This window comes from Pteropus medius, unplaced genomic scaffold (assembly GCF_902729225.1).
Source record: "Pteropus medius unplaced genomic scaffold, Ma_sr-lr_union100, whole genome shotgun sequence".
In the NCBI taxonomy this organism is placed as follows: Eukaryota; Metazoa; Chordata; class Mammalia; order Chiroptera; family Pteropodidae; genus Pteropus; species Pteropus medius.
The window spans coordinates 556418-576962 of NW_024349564.1; the positions used below are offsets into that span (position 1 = coordinate 556418).

A 20545-nucleotide genomic window follows, 5' to 3' on the forward strand; every position below is an offset into this window, starting at 1 on the left:
AGTGAGTTTATACAAAAGATTATTCCACTAGAGAGAATGCTCTGACCACAAGATCTACAAGGGTCTCAAAGGTCAGACAGAAAAGGGCTTTTATCTTATAGCGAAGGGTCGACAAGGCTAGAAAAGAGCAGGGGGTCGGGGAGTAGATGAGCAGGTAGCATGACCTACAGTTCATCAAGAAATGTCCCTGAGGTCCCCTAGTCTTAGGAGGGGCTGTTAGGAGGAGGAACAGTTCCCAATTACTCTGCTCAAGGATGATCACAGTCCAGGAACCCGAGATGATCAGTTTAATTTTGATGAAGACTTGTTACAAGAATTTTAACCTTTAACTTTTTTAAGGCATTTTAACCTTTAACATTTTAACCTTTAACCTTTGCTGTGTTCCAGGATGATAAGGCTCAGATAAAGTTCAATATGGTCACTACTGATTATGACACCAAGCAAAGGTCAAAAAAATACAAATGTTTAGTAGGAAAAAAGTAACATTAAAATCTCATACTAATAGTAACGAATTTGTTCAGGGATTCCGGTGAATATGACTTTAAGTGGCAATGAAGGGCCTTGAATCTTCATTATGGCTATGCTGTGTCTGTTAGTCATATATGACACTATGTCCGCGTAAGAACTTCCAAACCTGCGGAGAATTTTTATAAAAAGTTATTGGAGCCAAACAGAAGAAACACCTGGAAGCAAGATCTCAAGACTGAGAAAAATGCTTCCCCAAAATGACAGTATTCAGTTTCTTTTATGCATTTGGCATTAAGAAGGGAAAGGAAGATTACATGAAAGTGGGAGAAGCCAAGATGGGGATTGGATTACAGGACAGTTAACAAGATTAAGTGTTCTCTTGAGGGTGCTCAAGCTTTAGGAGGGGTATGAAGAGAGGCATTTCAAAGTCGTGTTAACCTAGATGCAAGAAACAAACAACAGGCAGGCTTGCTTAACGCAAAAATTAGCTTTTCATTAAAGAAGTTATAGGACAAGAATGTCACTATATACCATAATCTGCAGTTAGGAATTTATGGTGAGAGTACCCCCAGAAATTACTTTCAGTAAAACCCCTTTTTCATTCACAGGCTCCACCCTGCTGCAACCTGTTTCAATCTTTACTGTTCTTTCAGAACAAACTTTCTTTTACGCCTAGAGCACCTGGTCTTCCCAGGTGGTCTCCCATCCAAGTATTAACCACACCCAACCCTGCTTAGCTTCCAAGATCAGAAGGGATAGGGCGTGTTCAGGGTAGCAGGGCTATAAACCAGCCCAAACTTTCTGATGAGCCTCTAAGTCCATACCTTTGTGCCTCTTTCTCCACCATCCCTGTTTTCCCTGTTCTGTCCCTGGAGGGGCCAGGGAAAGGCATGCATCGCCCTCCTGAGGAAGGACTTCGCCCCATCGGGTTTTTCTGCAGGAGGAGGTCAAGAGTGACAGCAAGGTTTCCAGCAAGAAAAATCACGAGGTAGGCTGTCAGTTCTAAGTGGACCCCCTAAGGAACAAAGGTTGCTGCCAACACCTGCCTCAGATCTACTTTAACCAGAAACTGACGCAGACTCCCCGGTCGCAAGCAGCGACAGGTCTGGGAGGCCTTTGGTAAAACCGATGAGGAGGAACTGCCTGCCGGAGGGACAAGCGGGTTCGGGAACTTTAAATTACAGGGCGAACCCCAAAACCCTGAGGTGGAGGATGGGGCCTTGAGGATAGCGACGTGCAGGTCTAAATCAAAAACAACAAGGACTCTCACATCTGTCTGTGGCCGGTTGTCCGCGTTATCCGCTTACGGGCCTGCAGGAAACTGCGCGTGCGCGGAAAGGCGGGGCCTGCGGGGTCAGGGGGCGTGTCCGTAGTAGGAGTGGGGCCTGGACGCCCGGGCTCTGGGCCTCGGCCCGCCTCTTGGACCGCTGTTCCACCTGTCCTGCCCACCGAACTGGTCTCCGCTTTGGGGGCTGGGGCGCTTATATTGCAAACGCAAATATTTCCTCCTAACGAGGTGAAAACGGTTTAGGCGAGAATTTTTTGGACGAGCGGATAGGGGCGCGAGTACTGGGAGCAAAAGGGGAAGAGCGCTGGGACCTGGGGATGGGGGACCGGGTCCTTGTCGGCGGTGGTCGTGCGGGGCGGTGGTTGATCTCATAGCGTCTGAGGCCCCAGTTAGCAGCTTCTCATTTAATCAAGCAAGAGTCGATGTTGTCTATGGAAATCGGAATGCGAAATGTAAACTGCTTGTGCGGAGTCTGCAACTTTATACTAACTACACACCAGAACATAATTTTTGACTTCTGTTCCCCATTCATTTTGAACGCAGAGATGCCACAGTGTCCTGGATTCCAGAACGTTCTGGGGCCGGCCCTGGGCTGTGAGTGTAGAGGGCAGAGACTACCTTAAAAGAAGAGAAATTTCTGCTTGTGTACATATAAATTAATTTTTATTTGTCATTCTATACCACACTTTCTGAGCTGAATTATAAATCCAAATATATTTGAGACATACTGGATGGCATTCTGCAATTTGCTGATGTCATTAATATAATTTCAATATTAGTTTTAAAGACTTTATTCTCAGTTATTTGGAAAATTATTTTTAACTTGAAAATTAAATTATATATTTTAACCTTTTTGTTTTCTGTTACTGACTGCTTTGTGTCAAATGCAGATAAAGAGGCTTGTAAAAAGTGTACTTTTCGGAGATATTTCCTTTGCTGTTAAAGTGAAATATTAATTATGAAATATTTTCAGAGTAGTGATAAAGATGTCTGATCTTCATGCGAACAATAAAAGTGAATAGTAAAACTAGTTTTTCACATTTTAATAGCATCACTTATACCTTTAATAATTTATGATTTGAAATATGCAAGTTACTAGCTCCTTTTCTGTATCCTGTGTAAATTCTACAGATGATACTGGCTGATCTGTTATTCACAGCTTCTGTTATGTGACTGCTCATTCTAGTGCTGAAACTCTAAAGAAGGGATGAATAAATGCCTCCACGTTGTTTCGAAAAACCTAAAATTTTAAGTAACCGTGTATTTCTCCGGCAGAATGCAGAGACCTGAACTCAATAGGGTCAGGGCTCAAGAGAACAAAAGGGAATTTTTTATGCTTTTTCTCATATATAAACTTCGTTTTCGTTAGACTTATTGCTAGGTTGGTTGGTTTGTTTTTGTGTATAATTACATCCTTCCCCTTGAGATATAACTTGCTTATTGCAACTTTTGTACTTCTGTCAGCACTTGTTCTGTATATTGAAGCCATGTCATTTTCAAAGTGATTTGTAATGTCATCGAATTGGCTCCATCCACTAGAATGAAACGTGCCCTCCCTACTTAGGACAAGAGCTGTTAGGTGAAGGAGAGACAAGATGCAGATGAAGTAGGAGTGAAAAGAAAACAGCCTCCCAACTCACACGTGCACTAAAACAAATTTCATATGGGTAAATATATAATTATTTACAATATGCAGTACATGAAGACATTAATATTTATTTTATCACTATGTAATATGGAAAAAAGGTCAAGAAGAAAACAATATCCCAACACTTATTTTTCTTACATAAAATGCAAATAAAATCTCTATAAAATAAGATACAATATGAAACAAATGGCAACATGCTATGTTAGATTTAATGTCCTCTAATAAAATAAGACACATCGAAGTCTATGAAATAGAAGAAAATCTACAATTAAGCACATTATATGAGGCCGCTAAAGGATAAATACATACGATCAGTAACTATTTAATATGAAGTTAACTAAAGGGGAAACAAGTGCCATGATTATCTCACCATGCCTTCATCAACCCGCAAGTAGATACATTCTCCACATAGAATTAAAGCCTATTAAAGGTTTGTGGACATCTGTTCTCCATGCACTTGAGGTGAGAGAGGGAGGAATGCCTTTTCAAAATGCAAGGGGGAGGACAGACATATTTGTTGACTTTACTATACTTTTAAATATCCAAATATGTAAGAATTTCACCCAGATATTTGTTGCCATTCTCAAATAATGTTGGGTATTCAAAGATATTCATCTGCGGAATGGAGTGCAGTGCCCTTAGCTGAGCCCTAATTCCAGGCATGGGCGGCCTCAGCCATCTCCTGTCCCAGGAAGAGGGGGACCCTCCCATGTCTACCTCCTAGGAGGAGCTCTAGGCTTCTTCCCCGTCTCCAGCTGGACCCCAGGGACCTGGCATTGGAGTTGGGACGAGCCAGGTCTCAGCAGGGAAGACATAGGCCGCCTGGGTGGCCATGGTGTAGACTGTCTGCACCTGGGCGCACAGACGCTCCCGGATCTGGGAGAGCATGGAGAGCTGCTCCCAGCTCAGCTGGGAAGGAACCCGCTGGTTCTGCACCCGGACCGTGTTCTGATAAATGGCCTCAGACATTGCACGCAGGGAGGTCACCAGGCACTTCTGGAGTGGAGGCGGCCGGACTCCTGGGGACCTGGATCTCGGCCGCTTGCTGCACCCGGTGCGCCTCCTCTGGGCTCTCCTGGGGCAGACATCCCGAGTCGTCTCGCAGTCGCTGCTGTGGCCAGCATCAGGGACTTTTCGAGTCTTCTTTTCCAAAGTCACACTGCGCTCTTCTCCCAGAGAGGCCCTGCGGAGGTAGCACATGGGTGAGAGACCCGCCCGATTAATTCCCAGGGGACCCCATTCCCAATTCTCACCCTGCAACCTCGCAGGAACCCCACAAATGTCTTGTTCCTTTTCCGACCCCACATCTCTACAGGAGGTGGCGCCTCACCCATCCTGGGGCCCCAAATTGTCTCTGGGTCCCAGAGTCTCAAACCGCTGCTGCCAGCGCACACCCCGCTTCGTGCGCGCGCTCCAAATATTCTCAGCTTTTCTATGGGCACACTTCGGGCCCAAAGAGCAACATTCAACCTGCTGTAGCGCGGGGACTGTCCCTGGGTCTGCTTTTCCTCCTCCTGGAGCTCTCCCGATTGGAGCAGCGTTCTGCTTCTGTGAATAAAGTGAGAGTTTCATTGACTCTGCAACCTGGGCACTCTGGAAAGACTAGTCCGTCCTGGACACACGTGGAGCCAAGGCTGCAACCAAAACCAATTTCCCAGCTCTTCTTAGAGTCCAGGATCCTCGAGGCCCGGGCAGCCAAGAGCAGCACCCAGTTCCCTGCAGGGGGAGACTGAGCTGCCCATGTCCTGGCCCCCCGCCCCCGCAAGTAAAACCTGACCCGATGGAGCAACGCAGCTCTTTCTGCCTTTGAATTCGGTTTCCTTGGAATTCTCCTCTTTGTCTGTCTTGGGCTCTGACCCTGGAGAAAAAGAAGTTTCTTAGGTGACTGGCCTCCTTCCATGTACACAGAAACCCCTAGTCCATCCCTGACCCACATTTGCGGTCATTTCCCTCAACTGAAGCTGAAGCTGTTCAGCCAGCGTCAAGTGTGCCCGGAGCACCTGATTCCAGAGCATCACTGGCACACTTGGAGAAGCCCCTGGAGGGCTAGGTGATGTTTCCTAGCACCTATCTCCAAATATAACCCAACTGCGAACACTCGGGGTCCCGGATCCCCCCACCCCTCCCTCAGGCCTCCACGGAAACAGCCCAAGTTCTTACCTTGCCTTTGGGTGCTGTTCTCTCTTAACTGGGAAGAGAAAGTCTTGCTCTCTTCTTCGAATGCTTTCTCCTCATCTGAGCCCTTTTCTTCAAAGGAGTTCTTTATGAGGGGGTGCTGGTCAGTGGGGCTTCCAATGGAGGGGCCGTGAGGGTCTTGGTTTCTCATGCCGGAGTCCATCTCAAAGTTCAAGGAAGAGACCATCCGTGTGACAGTCAGAAGTGCGGGTCGGCCTGATGGGCCTGTCTTTTAAGAGTCCTTCACAGGGTGGGGCTCTCTCCAATTGGCTGAAAATGTTCACCTTCCTGCCACTCATCAGAGCCTCAGATGGGCCGACATTAGGAATGTGCTTATTGTGGTTTGTCAGCAAAAGGTCACTGCCACCTCTTAATGCCAACAGGAGTCCTCAATATGGGGTGTGGTAAAAGGAGAAACTTCATTCAGGTAAACAATTTGGAAATGCAGAGACACAGCCTCTGGTGGAAACCAAAAGTGTACTTCACTGAGACAAAAGTGAGGCAAATTATTATAAATTCCCTCCCTACTCTCTGATTGGTCTACATTTATGCAAATCCAAATTTGCACGGTCTGCTCGATCCTAATAGTCCTGTGCCTGATTGGTCAGAATTACCGTGTTCCAATTGTTGATTATGGAGCTGCCTGATTGGTCAGGAAAGATGCGAATGAAGATAAAGTTGAGCAGTTCTGATTGGACAGCTCAGGTCTCAGTCAATTGGTTGACGTATGATACCAGGAACTCCTTTTTAAGGATTGACTCAGATGGCAGGAGCAGAGTGCAGGGAGCTGGAACCAGGCTGTGGCTTTCCCTTAAAATGCAAAGTGTGTGAGATGCCTCTGTCAGCAATGACTGCTAGGCTCTGGTTATGAATTTGCACCCAGTTAACCACGAGGAGTCCTTCTTGGACAATAATATTTGACCTCTAAATGTCCACGAGTTGGGAAGACGTTGGCACCGTCCTGTCATAGAGTCAAAAAGCAGAATAGCAAAGCCAGGAGGCAGAGAACCAGAAGGCAGAGGTCCTCCACATCTTACTTCTGGCTGCAAACACACCCAGAATTATTTAAGACCCTGCCCAGATTTCTGCTTCTTCCACCATGAAATAGGAACTGAAAGGCTGGGTTACAGAGGCTCATCAGAAGGATTTCTTCCTTATCAATGAAATGCATCTATTTTCACTATTCTTCTCTGTGATAATTTCATCTTATATAGGTTACAGGAAAATTGGACTTAAATAACTATTTACCAGAACCGATATTCAAGTGGTGTGTTTCTCTCCCATACTGTCCTTTGTATCTTTAAGGACTGGATTTCACTGTAGAAAAAGTTACAAGTCTGTCTTGTCCATAAATTATATCTGACAAATGTCAAATCTTAATATAAAAATGAAAGCGGCAAAGACCCAAAAATAATTCATTGTAAAACTAGTTTCCCAGGAATGATTTATTTTCTTTAAAACTTTAAAGGTGGAAATTTTAAATCTGCATACAATTGACAAAAGTAAAGTTAACCTCTGTTTACCCTTAAGGCCACTTCAGAATGTGTTGGTGTTTTGCCAAACTTGTATCATACATTTCCAATCTTCTCCTTTGGGTGGGAGTTGGGTGGGAAATGGAGCTGGGATACTTTAATGAAAATCCTGGAATTATGTATTTCTCTAATAAATAAATTGTGAGCCATAAAATTTATCTCTAAAGAATAATTCTTCAAGGATATAGAAGACAACAGAGACCCCCAGGTTATTATAACAAAATAATTTTTTCAGTTTCTTAATATCACCTAATACCCAGTTCGTATTCACATTCTCCTAAATTAAACACATATTGTCAGAGTCCGAGGTATTGCCGACCTGGCTCAGAGGGTTCCACGGTGTGCGGCCCAGTTGGACGAATGCACAAAAGGCAGATATGAGGTTGAAACGGCAAGCGCCAGAAGTGCGGAGCGCACTTCTGTTGGGAAGTGCAGTTCAATTGAGGAGTGCAGTCTATTGCACAGGGCACGCAGTCTTGCATGCACTTCTCCTGCTCCCCTTTCTTGTGCTCCCCTTCTGCTCTCCCTTCTGCTCTCTCCTTTTTCTCCAGAAGACTGCATGGCTCCTCGCATAGCAGAGTACAAGAGTGGCATTCAGCCACACATGCATGCTACAAAAAGCTGAAGTATGTTTACATATTTTCTAAATCTGGGGTCCTATTCCTAGCCGTGGGCCTGGATTACAGCCAGACCTTAGACTAGCCAGACCTTGGGCCAGTCAGACCTTGGATCGGCCAGGCCTTGGATAACAGCCAGACCTTGGTTCACAGCCAGACCTTGGGGCCAGTCAGGTGTGATGCCCACACATGTTTAAATTTTTTTTGAACCAGGATCTAAATAAAGTTCTACATTACAATTATTTATTATAACATTAAAACTGATAAATTTTGTCTGAAAATACAATTTGAGACCAGCTACAAAATGGAAGCATGTAATTGCAATCTTCATCACTCAGAAATAGTATACAGAATATAGAAAAATAAATTTTAACGTTCAAAAAAAAGGAGGACAATCCGCAATAAATTAAAGAAATTTGAAAAGAAAATTCCAGGTCAGTAAACGCGTGTGGTGAATATTACATTACATATAGCATTGCTAATAATAATAATAATAAAATGTAATTTAAATACATATCAGCTGTAAATATTCAGACATTATCCAGGGTGTCAATGATGTGTGGAATCAGAGACTCTCCTCCAAAATCAGAGTGGCCTTTATTGGCTTAACCACTCCCGGGACAATATGGTCGCATGAACTAAACATGATGCATGAAAATGATGATCCAGCAATTCAATTCTGTTAGGTTTGCCAAAGGAGGAATACACAAGGCCAAAGGGGTTAAGCAAGGTTTATTGAAGCAGAGTGGACAGCCGGCCTGAGCCCCTGAGCCGAGGACAGCGTCAGCCCCGAATGCAAGGGGACCTGAAACTTATATGAGGCTTGAGGTGGGCTTTCTCAGCAGGAGTAGTTTGGGCGGGCAATTTGGCGGGGAAAGGTGGAAAGACCAGTGAAACAGGAGGTGAGCATGTAGCCATTGCCAACTGGGAAGTTGCAAGGTCCGGTTCCCACACAAGAGGTAAGGGAGGAGTCTGGTTCCCACACTATGGGGAGTAGAGATAGGGCCCTCCTGGACCTAACAAACTCCTCACTCTCTGTGCATAACAATAAGGAGACTGCAGGAGTATATTCATGGCAGCACTGGGGTGGAAGGAAGATATTGGACGCAACACAAATGCCCATAATAGAATTAAGGATTAAAACCGGAAAGTCCAATGCACAAACACAAATCACTAACAAACGGTGGTGAAACTGAATGAACTAGAAGTACATGTGTAAAAGGAGATTTTTCAGAATTAACTGGTGGAAAAGTCAAGATACAGAACTAAACAGTACGTTGACATGTGTGTAAACATTTCACACTTGCAGTAGGTGATATATGGTGTGAAAGGAGATTGCCAGGCTGAAGTCACATATAGGAAGGGGACTAAAATGAAGCCAGGAGGTCACGAAGAAGTTTGCTTTATGTGCCATCCAGCATGTTTCTCCAGAAACTTGAATCTTTGAGCTATGCCTGAATTTTAATCTCCTCCTCACCATGACGACCAGATCATCTGCATTTTTTACTTTGAAAAGCTCAATCAAGTTTGCTAACCAGCATCCTTTATTTGCATAATGTTCTTCACTGAACCCTACTCAATTAGCTGACTCCTTCAACTACAGGTCCTTCATTTACATAAAGAACATTGAATTAAGTACAGCATGAGCCTTTACTAACCCTGACTTTCTTTGCTCTCCATGGAGCAAAGTTTAGGTGACTACCTAAATGCCCTTTCCTTTCTTTTGCTCAAAGTAAATGCCCTTTATCCTTTACCATGCCTAACTACATAGATGTATATATTTTGTTAACAGTAGTGTTAAAAGTATATGCACACATGTTGAAATTTCTTAAATGCTTGAGAATGAGAAACAAAATTATAGTTGACGATATCGGATACATACACGTGTGACAAAATAGAAATGTAGAGGAAAAGTAAACATGAAGTTATGATTCCCCAGTATCTTGGGAGAAAGCCAGACAATTACATCAAATGTGACCATGTAGAGTTGGTTAGTGGGGCCTCCTGAGGAAGTCATAGACCAGATGAAGAGGAGACTTCCAAGCATCCTCACACTTCTTCAGTCATCCTGGAAGCCCCACCGTCTCCTGTGGAGTTGGCTGGACATCCACAATCAGAGCTGAGGAGAAACAGGACCATTATTGTCATTTATAGGTCTTTTGGTCCTTTCTTCTTGTGTCTCTATTGAAAATGGGGTGTGGAATGACTATTGCATCATGAATTTCTGGACACTTATGGGTCACAAGTCTGTGTACTATCCTGAAAAACCTATACACAAATCCAAATAGGTCCAAATAATACAGGTCATTATTTACAAAATGTACCCACAGAACTTTTAATCACTCTTTTCAAAGTAGTTTTTTATACTATGTTTTCATGAGGTTTTTATTTTATTTCTTTCTTTTTCCTTTCTCTGGGAAAAAGCCCCTCTCCCTCTAATTCAGACAACTACCCTGAAACTTGTGACTCAGGTCCTCCGGTTATCGATAAGGATCATTGAAGCTTAGCGTTCTTCTCAGTCCATTGTAAGCAGACATTGTTTTAGGCCAGGCAGGGCCATTGCAGTCATGGGGTGGAGGGGACCCTTAACCCAGGCTTTCTTTAATAATAAGTAATATATTAACCAAGTCTGTTTCCTTTACTCACTTAATAAGAAAATCAATAATAAGCAAATTAATAGATATATGATTTAAATAACAAGTTTGTATATTCTTTTTCCTTGTCTAGGGACAGAGGTGGCATTTCAGCGGGATACATCTTCTGGGAGGACAACTCAAAACCCCATTTCTGACTGAGATAGAGAGAGAAAGAGCTCCATGAAATCCCAATAGGCAGGGACTACAACCTTCCTCAGCAGGAAGCAGATACAGAAGAGGTGACCTCCTGTCCCTCAACATCCATACTAATAAGAAGGGGTTCATAGCTCTTAGAAAAAAGGTTAGGTAGAAAAGTCAGAGAGAGGGTTTCGAGTCCACCTGCAAAACGTTGAGGTCCTCCTATTCTAGAAAGGGTCTGACCCAGTCCTCCCACAAGTAAGCAAGCCAAACGGCTACAAAGTAACTTCCGCAAAGAAACAGGTAGGCAGAAAATTAGATACCAGTTTACTTGCACCTGCGCAATGAAGACCCTAATGACCTTCAACTCACCTGAGACTCATCATACCATCATTATAATATGATACATATGCCTGGAAGTTCATTAATATCATTATAACACACTGAATTCTGGGAACGAACATGTGCAGAAAGCAAATGAGGAGTCACTGAGTCCTGTCAATCTTAGTCGTCCATCAAGAAAGCCCACTCCTCTAAGAAAACTAACCACCCATAGCAAATAGGAATAAAAACTCCAAAGGCCTTTGTTACTGGGCCTTTGAGCCACACTTCTCTTGCTCGGGCCCACTTCAACGTCTGGAAGTGTACTGTCTCTTTACTCTCCCTTCCAATAAAGCCATATTTTACTGCTGTACTTCGGTGTCTTGCTTAATTCTTTCGTCGAGACATCAAGAGCCTGGACAACATGTCAAGAGGGGAACCTGCTCTCCCTTAACACTGACATCAACCTCTGAAAGCTTCCTGTGACTGACACTGACTCATTTTAGCCCTCCTCTTCAACCCCAGATGTGCAAGAACTTCCGGGTTTTTGGACTCATGGTGAACCAGATGATGCACCAGGAAGTGTGGGGGTGGGCCCTTTGGGCTCCAATATGAAGGAGAACCACGGAAATCCCAGCAACCTCAGGCCCTGAGCCCTTCGACAAAGAAAGGAACAAAGGAGATGAAAAGGAGAGTGGGCACATAAGCAGAGATAAAAATCTGGAGGGTAAAAACATTTTCAGAACTGACATCCAAAGACGTTGGACTTCTTGGACGTGAAAGTACCAATGTAAATAGGTTCTGGTACCAATTCCAATGTTGGTCAGGGACCCTCCATAACGGCAAGCAATTCTTGGGACACCAGCTTGGTGTTCGACAATTCAACTCAATTCTGACATTACCTACCCGGAGACAGCATCAGATATCCCAGGTTAAGGGTTTATCCCACAAAAGTGTCCCCACCCCACCCCCAACTTCAGATACCAGTTGAAAGCCCAGACCGTTACTTTTGCCAATGTCTCACTAGCTACAAATTGGAAGTTTCGCGACCCCCTCCAACTCAGGATGCCTAATAGCGGTCCCGGTTGTTACCAGTACTTCTGACCCACTGGCTAAAATCAGAGGTTCCTACCACCTCCTCCTTGGGGTTGATTAATGTCCTAGAGAGGCTCACAGAACTCAGAGGAACATGTTACTTTTTAGATTGCAGGTGTTAAAAAACAAAATTCAACGGAGTAGATTTGAAGATCTAGTTGACTAATTAAGAGATTCATAAATCCAGAAGCATGGCATCTAGAAGGGTGTTCTGAGGGGCTGTACAAAAATGGAAGGTTTTTATAGAAAGCGGGGGGCAGGGGCAAGGGAGCTATTATCGAAAGAAAAGAAAATATTATTTTGGGGCCTGGACATCTTCTCTGTGGGGGAAGAGAAAAGAGTTGTTTATATTATGTAGAGTGCCTCTTCTTTCTATCGGGAACAAAGACGGTCTATGTGACAGATTACCTTATTTGTGCTCTACCAGAAAATTTCATACTAGTTGATTAAGATTATGTTTCTGGGAGAAATTGAAACTGCCATTAGATCAGGTATTAAATCTGAAATATACTAAAGCATGGCATAAGCAAGTTGGAAACTAGTGTGTGAATATCGTATACTTTATAAATTGACATTTACAATTTGCAATTGATATTAAAGATTGTATCTCATGATACTTTTGAGCCTGAGTACAGCTGCTGTCTGAAGCCCATTACTATAAGGTTACCTTGACCTGAAATGCTGTTTTCCTAGCTTCCAGGGGAAAACAGTCTTGCCATAATCAATAGACTATGCACGGTTTCAGTAGAGACACAGCTGTCTCCATGAAGCACATTGTATTCTCAGAGAAAACCTGTCTATTCCTGCCCTTGTCATTGGCATCAAGTGTTTCTTTACAAGATCACATGATTCCTACAGATTTATACTAATCTTTATTACAAGCATGGAGGTATTATGGACACACCTGTACTAATCTTGAAAATTTTGTCTATGATTCCTGTAAGGTAGGCTGAAAGCAATGTTTTCAGAACTTCGGGCCCTAACTAGTTTTGAAAAAAAAAAGAAAAACCATTCATCTTCACTGGATTTAATACCAACAATCGCTGTCATTGTCATTTTACACTTCATTCCATTAGAAGCCAACAGGGATTGTAGTACGTCTAGGACCCTAAAAAAAGTTTGAATTAATTCTTTGGTGTTTCCTACAAACAAATCTCCATTTTCTCCAGGTCCACTACCCAATGCCCCTCAATTTGCAAATCTCAGATTAGAGCGCTATGGTCGACACCCTCTACTGCATGTGAGTACATACACACACAGACACACACAGATTTACACACACAGTCACGAACACATGCACCCATACTCATATACATCGAATACACACGTCTCAGGCCTCCCCCAAGCAGAATGTGGCCAGTCTTGGGGCCTCAAGACCCCTTGACATGTTTGAAACTTAGAGCCCTCTGCCCCCAGAACTCTGCAGTCCCAGCACCGTCGTGCACCAGCATCACTGGACTGTCACCCAGGCCCAGACTGCGAGTTGGTCATCCTGCCTCCTCCAGCTTCTGTTGACCTCTGCTCACTGGCTGCTTTCAGAATTGCCCCTGACTTCTCCAAAGGGGAGGCTCCCTTTCTCATGAAATGCCAGACTCAGTACTGGGGGAAACACCAGAATTCTTTCTCAATGTTCCCAAACTCCATCCTCAATCCCCAAGTGCTCCCTGTATCCTGGGCTCTCTAAAGCTCTCACAGTTGCTGGGTACCTCCCTCCCTGCCCAGGCTCTGTATGTCTGCCTGCTTCCAGGTTCCCTCGGGGCTTGAAACAAGATCCTCCCTGTGCTGTCCCTAAACTGGGCCTGGACTCGAAGTCCCACCTCCTGAAGTTCTCTCCATCTGAGCTGGGCTCTGATTCTGTGGATAACTGGTGGGTGTGGGTGACCCACTGTCCCCCGGCACACCACACACCCTGCGGACACAATGAGCCGGACTGCTCTCTCTTTTTTAATTGAGGCATAATTGACATGTAACATTATACTAATTTTAGGTGTACAACACGAAGATTAAATATTTGGATTTATTGCAAAATGATCACAAAAATAAGTCTGGATAACATCCGTCACCATACATATTTTCTTATTTATTTTATAACTGAATGTTTGTACCTTTTGACTCCATTCATCCATTTGCCAACCCCGTCACCTTCCATGTCAGGCAACCACCAATCCATTCTCTTCATCTATAAGCACAGTTTTTATTTTCCTTTTAGATTTCACATATAAGTGAGGTAGTATGGTATTTGTCTTTCCCTAACTTATTTCACTTACAATAATGCCCTCAAAGTCCATTCATGCTGTTACAAATGGAAAATTATCCTTGTCTTTACGGCTGAATAGTCTATTGTATGTATATTCCCCGTGTTCTTTCTCCATTCATGCCTCGATGTGCGTCTCCATGTTTGGATATCAAGGCCATTCTAGACCTTGGTTTTCACTTTGTTTTGCACCAGTGCTGAGAAGGTCACCCCTCCAATGTCCTGCTTTCCACTGAGCTCCTTGCCATGGTAGATGAGTCAGCCCATCTCCGAGTGAATCAGCCAGCAGGTTGGCATGTGTACCAATACTTTTTTTAAAATAGGCTTTGTTTTTAGAGAAGTGTTTGGCTCACAACAATACTGAGCAGAGATTTTCCATATGCTCCCGCACTCCCCCCGCCCCCTCCCCGCCACACACAGCCACAACCTCTCCCATTGCCATAATCTGTATAAATATTTTAAACATACCATATAGTGTTAAAAGCATAGAGAATACGTGAATCTTTGTGAAATCCCTGGGAATTGCAAACACCAAATTATAGAGTATCGTTTCAGTGTATGCAAATGAGATAAAATGAAGAGGCTGGGGGACAGTAAACAGCCAAAAAACAATTTCATCATTCGGGGAAGAGTGGGCCACGGGTGATAAGATCACACGTGACCTGAATAGGCTGATTGCGGGAGGGAAGCGTTGGGGTCCAGGAGACGGCGAAGTCCAGCACCGCCTCCCCACAGTCGCCTCTTCCTCAGTCATCCTGGCTCCCTCCTGTTTTCAGTGGCGTTTGCCCAGTGTGCGCACGTCAGAACGGCTACTGATCCAGAGCAGGACCACAGGTTAGTCTCCATTACTATCAGGAATCTCAGTTGACCCCTGAGAAATAGGAGAGTGGGAAAATCAATATGGAGCCATTTAAGGTGTTGAAGTAAAGATACTTAATTGTGTAGTAGTATTACTTAGCACAAAGCCTGATTCAAAAGATATTTCCAAAGTGTTAATTTTTACACAAAGGTCAAAATTTCCAAGGAATGATCACGCAGCACGTGATTTGTGTGGGGTGGTGGCTGAGCAGTTTCGGAGTCCTGGTGTCTTTGTTAAGTGAGCTCGTGGAGCTTCAGCGGAAGGAGAAGGAGGGTAAATGCCTTGGTCTCTGTACCATGGCTCCTGCAAAGCCGACTGCCCGCAAATCCACGGGTGGTAAAGCCCCGAGGGAGCAACGGGTTACCAAAGCTGCTCGGGCGAGTGCGCCCTCTACTGGAGTGGCGAAGAAACCCCATCGCTCCGGGCCTGGAACCGAGGCACTCCGTGAAATTAGACGTTATCAAAAGGCCACTGAACTTCTGATTCGCAAACTTACTTGCAGCGTCTGGTGCAAGAAGTAGCTCAGGACTTCAAAATGGATTGAGGCCTATTTAGCTGGCCTTTTTGAAGACACCAACCCTTGTGCTATCCACGCCAAAAGTGTAACAATTATGCCGAAAGACATCGAGCCAGCGCGCCACATATGCGGAGAACGTGCTCAAGAATCTGCTATGATGGGAAACATTTCACTCTTTAAAATTTTTTTTCTTCTTCTACTTACTTTTGGAAGTTCTGAACGTTAGATATTTTCTTTCCATGGGGTCAAAAGGTACCAAAATATGTGATTCAAACTGGAAAAATAAGGGACAGAAATCAGGTATTGGCGTTTTTTCATTTTCATTCGTGTGTGAATTTTTAATATAAAAGCAGGGATGTAAAGCATTGATGCAAGTCACAGTGTTTCGGTGAACAAGTTTCAGCAGTTCAACTTCATAACAATCATAAATAAACCTGTTAAAGCTTTCTGGACAAAGCCAGCATTTGAATTTTTTAAAACAAATACATTTCTTATTGATGGCAACTAAATGGTGTTTGTAAAATTTTTATCATACGGCAGATTCCATCCATTCGCTATTCTTTTCTGAGTTGTCCTACATGCAAACATGTATTTTTAATGTTGTCTTTCTTCTGTGCTATTCCTATAAGTTTGCTATTAAAACACATTAAGCTATAAAAAACTGTGATTTATTGATTTCTCTTGTATTACAATGTATCCATGAGAACTTGTTTGGAGCTGTTGAAATTCAGGACACTGACCCTAAACCCATAAAGAAAACAAAGCAGCACCTCGACGGGGAAGTCTCCAGTCCACCACAGAGGCAACCATGATTCTACCTTAATTTGTGGCTGGAAAGTGCTTCCCCACTGCTTGATTTTGGTCATTTAAAAATTGAAGAGCAAAGCATATTTTATTCTAGATTTTCAAATATGTTGGTCCCAGATCAGACATAGCATTTCAAGACAGTTTCTTTCCCGTTTCTATGGTACAATTGTCTTTTCTTTTTCGTAATATAATCTATTATGATAAATTTTATTATTTTGTGTGACAGCCTGTGGTAATGTGTTCTATTCTTGATTTCAAGGAAATAATATATTTTCCTGATTTCTTCTATTTATTTTTCCATTACATCCTATTTATTTTTGATTAATCAATGCCATCTTTTTCTTCCTTTTGCAGTAACCTTTTGCTTTTCTGAATCTTTTTTTTTTTGGTGAACATTCACTATAAGGTTTGTTGTAATGTTTCAGTTTGGACTCAGAAGTTTGCCCTGAACCCAGATTTTGTCTCTGTCCTACACTTTGACAGAAAGTGCTTTATCTTTTATTTTCTTCATCACAATTTCCATTTAAATTTTATTTTTAACTTCAGGAATTTCCAGGAATGTATTTCATAGTTCAAAAAATACTTAACACTAAAAAGATGTTAATAATATAGTTATATCTAATTTTATTAAATCATGGAAAGGGGGGCTATAGATTATAAATTATCTGATTTCCTAGTATATTGAAGGTTATTATCACACCAGTTACATAATCACTTTTCCCAAGTGTTTTATAGTATATTATTAAAGGTCTCTAAATAAGGAATCTACATTTCCTATATACCAAAAGTGTTAAGTCTAGTGGAGAAACTTTTGTTTTGATTTATTTCTCACTCTGGTTGGTACCGTTGCTAGTAGAAGGATGTTAAGCTATGGTTTGAAGGAAAGGGTAACAGGTGAGATGAGATGGTGGGAAGAAAAGAGAGGTGGGAACTGACTGCATCCCGCATGTGGGGGATTCCAGGGATAGGCAGAATCCAATAGATTCATTTTCTACCCTCCAGAGGGTAGCAGAATCCCTGGGACAGAACCAATGCTGATAGACTCCAACACACTTTCATTGGAACAGAGCAAAGGATTCTTAGCACACCTTGGGATTCCACAGAGATGTCAACATGGGAGATTTTGGACAAGTCACACATAGAGGAATGAGGTGGACTCCAGGCCTAGTCAGGGCTGAAGGAGGTTCTCCCGTGACTATGGGTGAAATCGAATGATTAACAACATGGACACTTGGACATGGACAATTAAGTGGACATGCAATGACCAGAAGGACAGGGGTGTATGTAGCTGCTGTGGCCTCAGTTCCCACCTGGGTACCCCCAACATTCCATAAACACTTGGCTCTCACCCCTCAATGCCACCAGAGGTCATCAGCACACTCATTGTGGGACTAGAGCAGAGGAACCATTATCCTCTGATTAGCATGGCATTAAAGAACTCAACAATGTGGGAGTTTGTCTTTTATGTAATCACAAGGCTTCTTCCTGTGTGCGGACCTCTGATTGTATCTTGATTCTCTTTTTTATCAGATTGACACGATGATAGAGAAATGGATAGTTGCTGCTGCTGTGGATAGTTGCTGTTCTGCTACGGTTTCCTCTGGTCCCAGGAAATGATCCCAAGTGCCCGCTGTGTCGCGGAGGGGAAATGTTGGCCATTGGTGGAACAGCCTCACACAACTTCACAGAGATACGGAGACCAGGAGGGGGGTAGGACAACATTCAAGGGGTCATATGGGCGGGGCTGGAGGGAGTCACTATAGGGCACAGGTGTGGGCTGTAGATTTCTGCCTGAACATCCAGGAGGCTTCTAAGTTGTGTGTCCCTCACCATAATAGGCTTTTATTTGTGAGTTGCCATCTCCATATTCGCACATAAATGTGAGCTTGCACAGGCATCATTTCTGTCCCTCTGTAGCTTTCGGCATGCCTCTATTGAAAACTGGTATGTGCTTATAGGGGTCCTGTATGAAATTTCACAGGTGCTTGTTAGCTTAAATATCAAATCTTTGCATAGCTTTGTCAGAGGAGCCAGTGGGTTTTCTCAGTAAGAATTTGTTCTTTGAAAGTTGTGTTTTTTCTAGAAATATGTGGGTGAAAAATTGCATAGTTTTTGGCCACCTGTTATTGCCTTTGATAATCCTGGTAGTTGCTTTAAGGCTGCAGAGGAGTAGCTGGGCAAAAACCCAGAGCACAGGCCTAAAATACATTGAAATTCTCAGGGAGGAACTGTACAAGGAGTCCTGGCATCACAAAGTCTCCAGAATCAGGCAAATCTCATTCATCATTCAGGGTTGCAAATCTAATTTCACCCTTTATATACCAAGTGGTCTTTTCTAGGCAGTGTCCTATTCTAGGAGTAAATAAGGATGGGAGAAGATCACAAAACAGAACATGATGTGACATCCGTTCATGAGAAAACCAACTCATTGTGGGTGTGACTTAGTGCTCAGTAAGTCTCTCCCATACCTACTCAGAGAAGGCAGGGTATGAGGGACTTCTGTCTCTGTCTTCATAATTTTATTCTGTCCATTTCTTGTGATTAGGAAATCCAGCAGTCAGTTTCTGAGAAAGAACGACCAGAAGCCCAAAGACATGAGGCCGATGGCAGGTCATCACACACCCCTCAGCCACAAATGTCTCTCCTTGCCTAGAATCTGAAGAAGCCACAGAAGAGATCAGTGGGGCGAGGGCGCCCTCACCAGAACAGAGGGACAGAACAGGAGGATGCCAAAGTGGAGGCTTGGATGTTTCAAGAACCAGGGTGTCTGCACAGCCCCCAGAGAGTGGGTTTAAACACGGAAACATCTATCTGAAACAGGTGTTCTTAGGTGTCTGAGGCTGGCCTGGTTTGTGGTGTCCTCACCTGGCCGATCGGCCCATTCAGACACTCTGGGAGCAGCCTTATTCCTTATTAGTGTCATGTTCAGCTTGATGTTTCTCTTATATTCAAACCCATTTCAAAATCATCACCTTCAGACACTAAGTTCCTTCCTCCTGGATCCCTCTCTAAAATGGTCTCCGAGCAGGACCACGATATCTTGAATTTTCTGGCAACTAATGGGCCACGCGTGTATGTCCTCTTCACCAAGGTGATATCCAATTCCAAATGCCTGTCCTTATATTAAGCTTCAAAAGCTGCCTCTGATCTTGCCGACTCACTGAACTTCTCTACCCACAGGTGAAGTGCAAGAACTGCGGGGCCTTTGGGCACAGGGCCAGTGGCTGGAGGTGCCCCATGACATGCTGAGGTGGGGACCTTGCCCCCAGCCCTTGGTTTCCAATAAGAAAGAAGACCTGAAACTCAGGAAGGTCCAAGATGTCCAGAATCCAGGGTCCTTCAACAAAACTGGCAGAGAGAAGGAACCAAGAGAGAGGTGAGGAATCTCAGGGTCAGAATGTTCCCTGGGTAATGGAATCTCAGGAGATGGTGTCTCCCCTCCACTTTTGCTGTGCAGCCATCTCAGGCAGAACCAGGGAAACTCGAGAGAAGTAGACAAGAGTACCACACCTTCTAGGAGTTACCACTCAACTAATTTGAGTCCTGATCATCACTAAGGGGTTGGAACAGGGAATATTGTGGGATGTTGCACATGGCAGGCAGAGAAGCAGCATAATCTAAATGAGTATCAAATGCTGAAACCACAGAAAAGGAGGTCCTTCCTGCAAATGGGGGCTGCCTCTCAGGTAATGGAGGAAGTTACCTTTGCAGAGTTCACAGGGGCTTTAATGCCTCCCTCACCCCAAAGCAAGGGCTGAGGCTGGGCTCCGGGGCTGTACTTGCTTCCCAGTCACTGATGGACAGGAAGATCCAGGGCATCAGGACAGTTTTGACTTTTGATTTGTTCTGCAGGCAAGAAGAGCAGCAGAAAAATAATCTAGAACAGAAATTTCTCGTGAGGCCCCAAATTCCGCATCCAGCAAGTAGTAAATCCTGCCACATCCAGTGCGGCTCTGGAGAATGTACCTGAGTGGGAACAGTGGGAGATTCAGAAAAGGAAGAAGACAGAAAGCTGAGGTCAGGAGATCTACTGTCCACTGCTGATGGGGAATGGCACATTTTATTTTTGCAAGCTGCTTTTATACAAGAATATGTCATTGCTGCTGGCTTAAGCAGTTTCTCTAAAGCGTAGCAACACTGTTTCTTCTACTTCTCCAGGGTGCATTTCCTCATGGCCTTCAGCTTATTTA

General features: G+C 43.8%; 1 protein-coding gene and 2 pseudogenes across 1 annotated transcript; 1 reads left to right on the plus strand and 2 right to left on the minus strand.

Moving 5' to 3' along the window:
• Positions 1–1137: 1137 nt before the first annotated feature.
• LOC120618871 (uncharacterized) lies at positions 1138–1256 on the minus strand (annotated as a pseudogene).
• Positions 1257–4136: 2880 nt separating this feature from the next.
• On the minus strand, positions 4137–5765 carry LOC120618862 (protein FRG2-like). The gene is made up of 4 exons (XM_039882903.1): positions 5565–5765; positions 5182–5262; positions 4875–4952; positions 4137–4711 (listed from the first exon to the last, which is right to left on the minus strand). Exons 1-4 carry the CDS (start codon positions 5740–5742, stop codon positions 4137–4139), a joined length of 912 nt encoding a protein of 303 aa, XP_039738837.1. The 5' UTR covers positions 5743–5765.
• Positions 5766–15236: 9471 nt separating this feature from the next.
• LOC120618863 (uncharacterized) lies at positions 15237–20325 on the plus strand (annotated as a pseudogene).
• Positions 20326–20545: the final 220 nt, after the last annotated feature.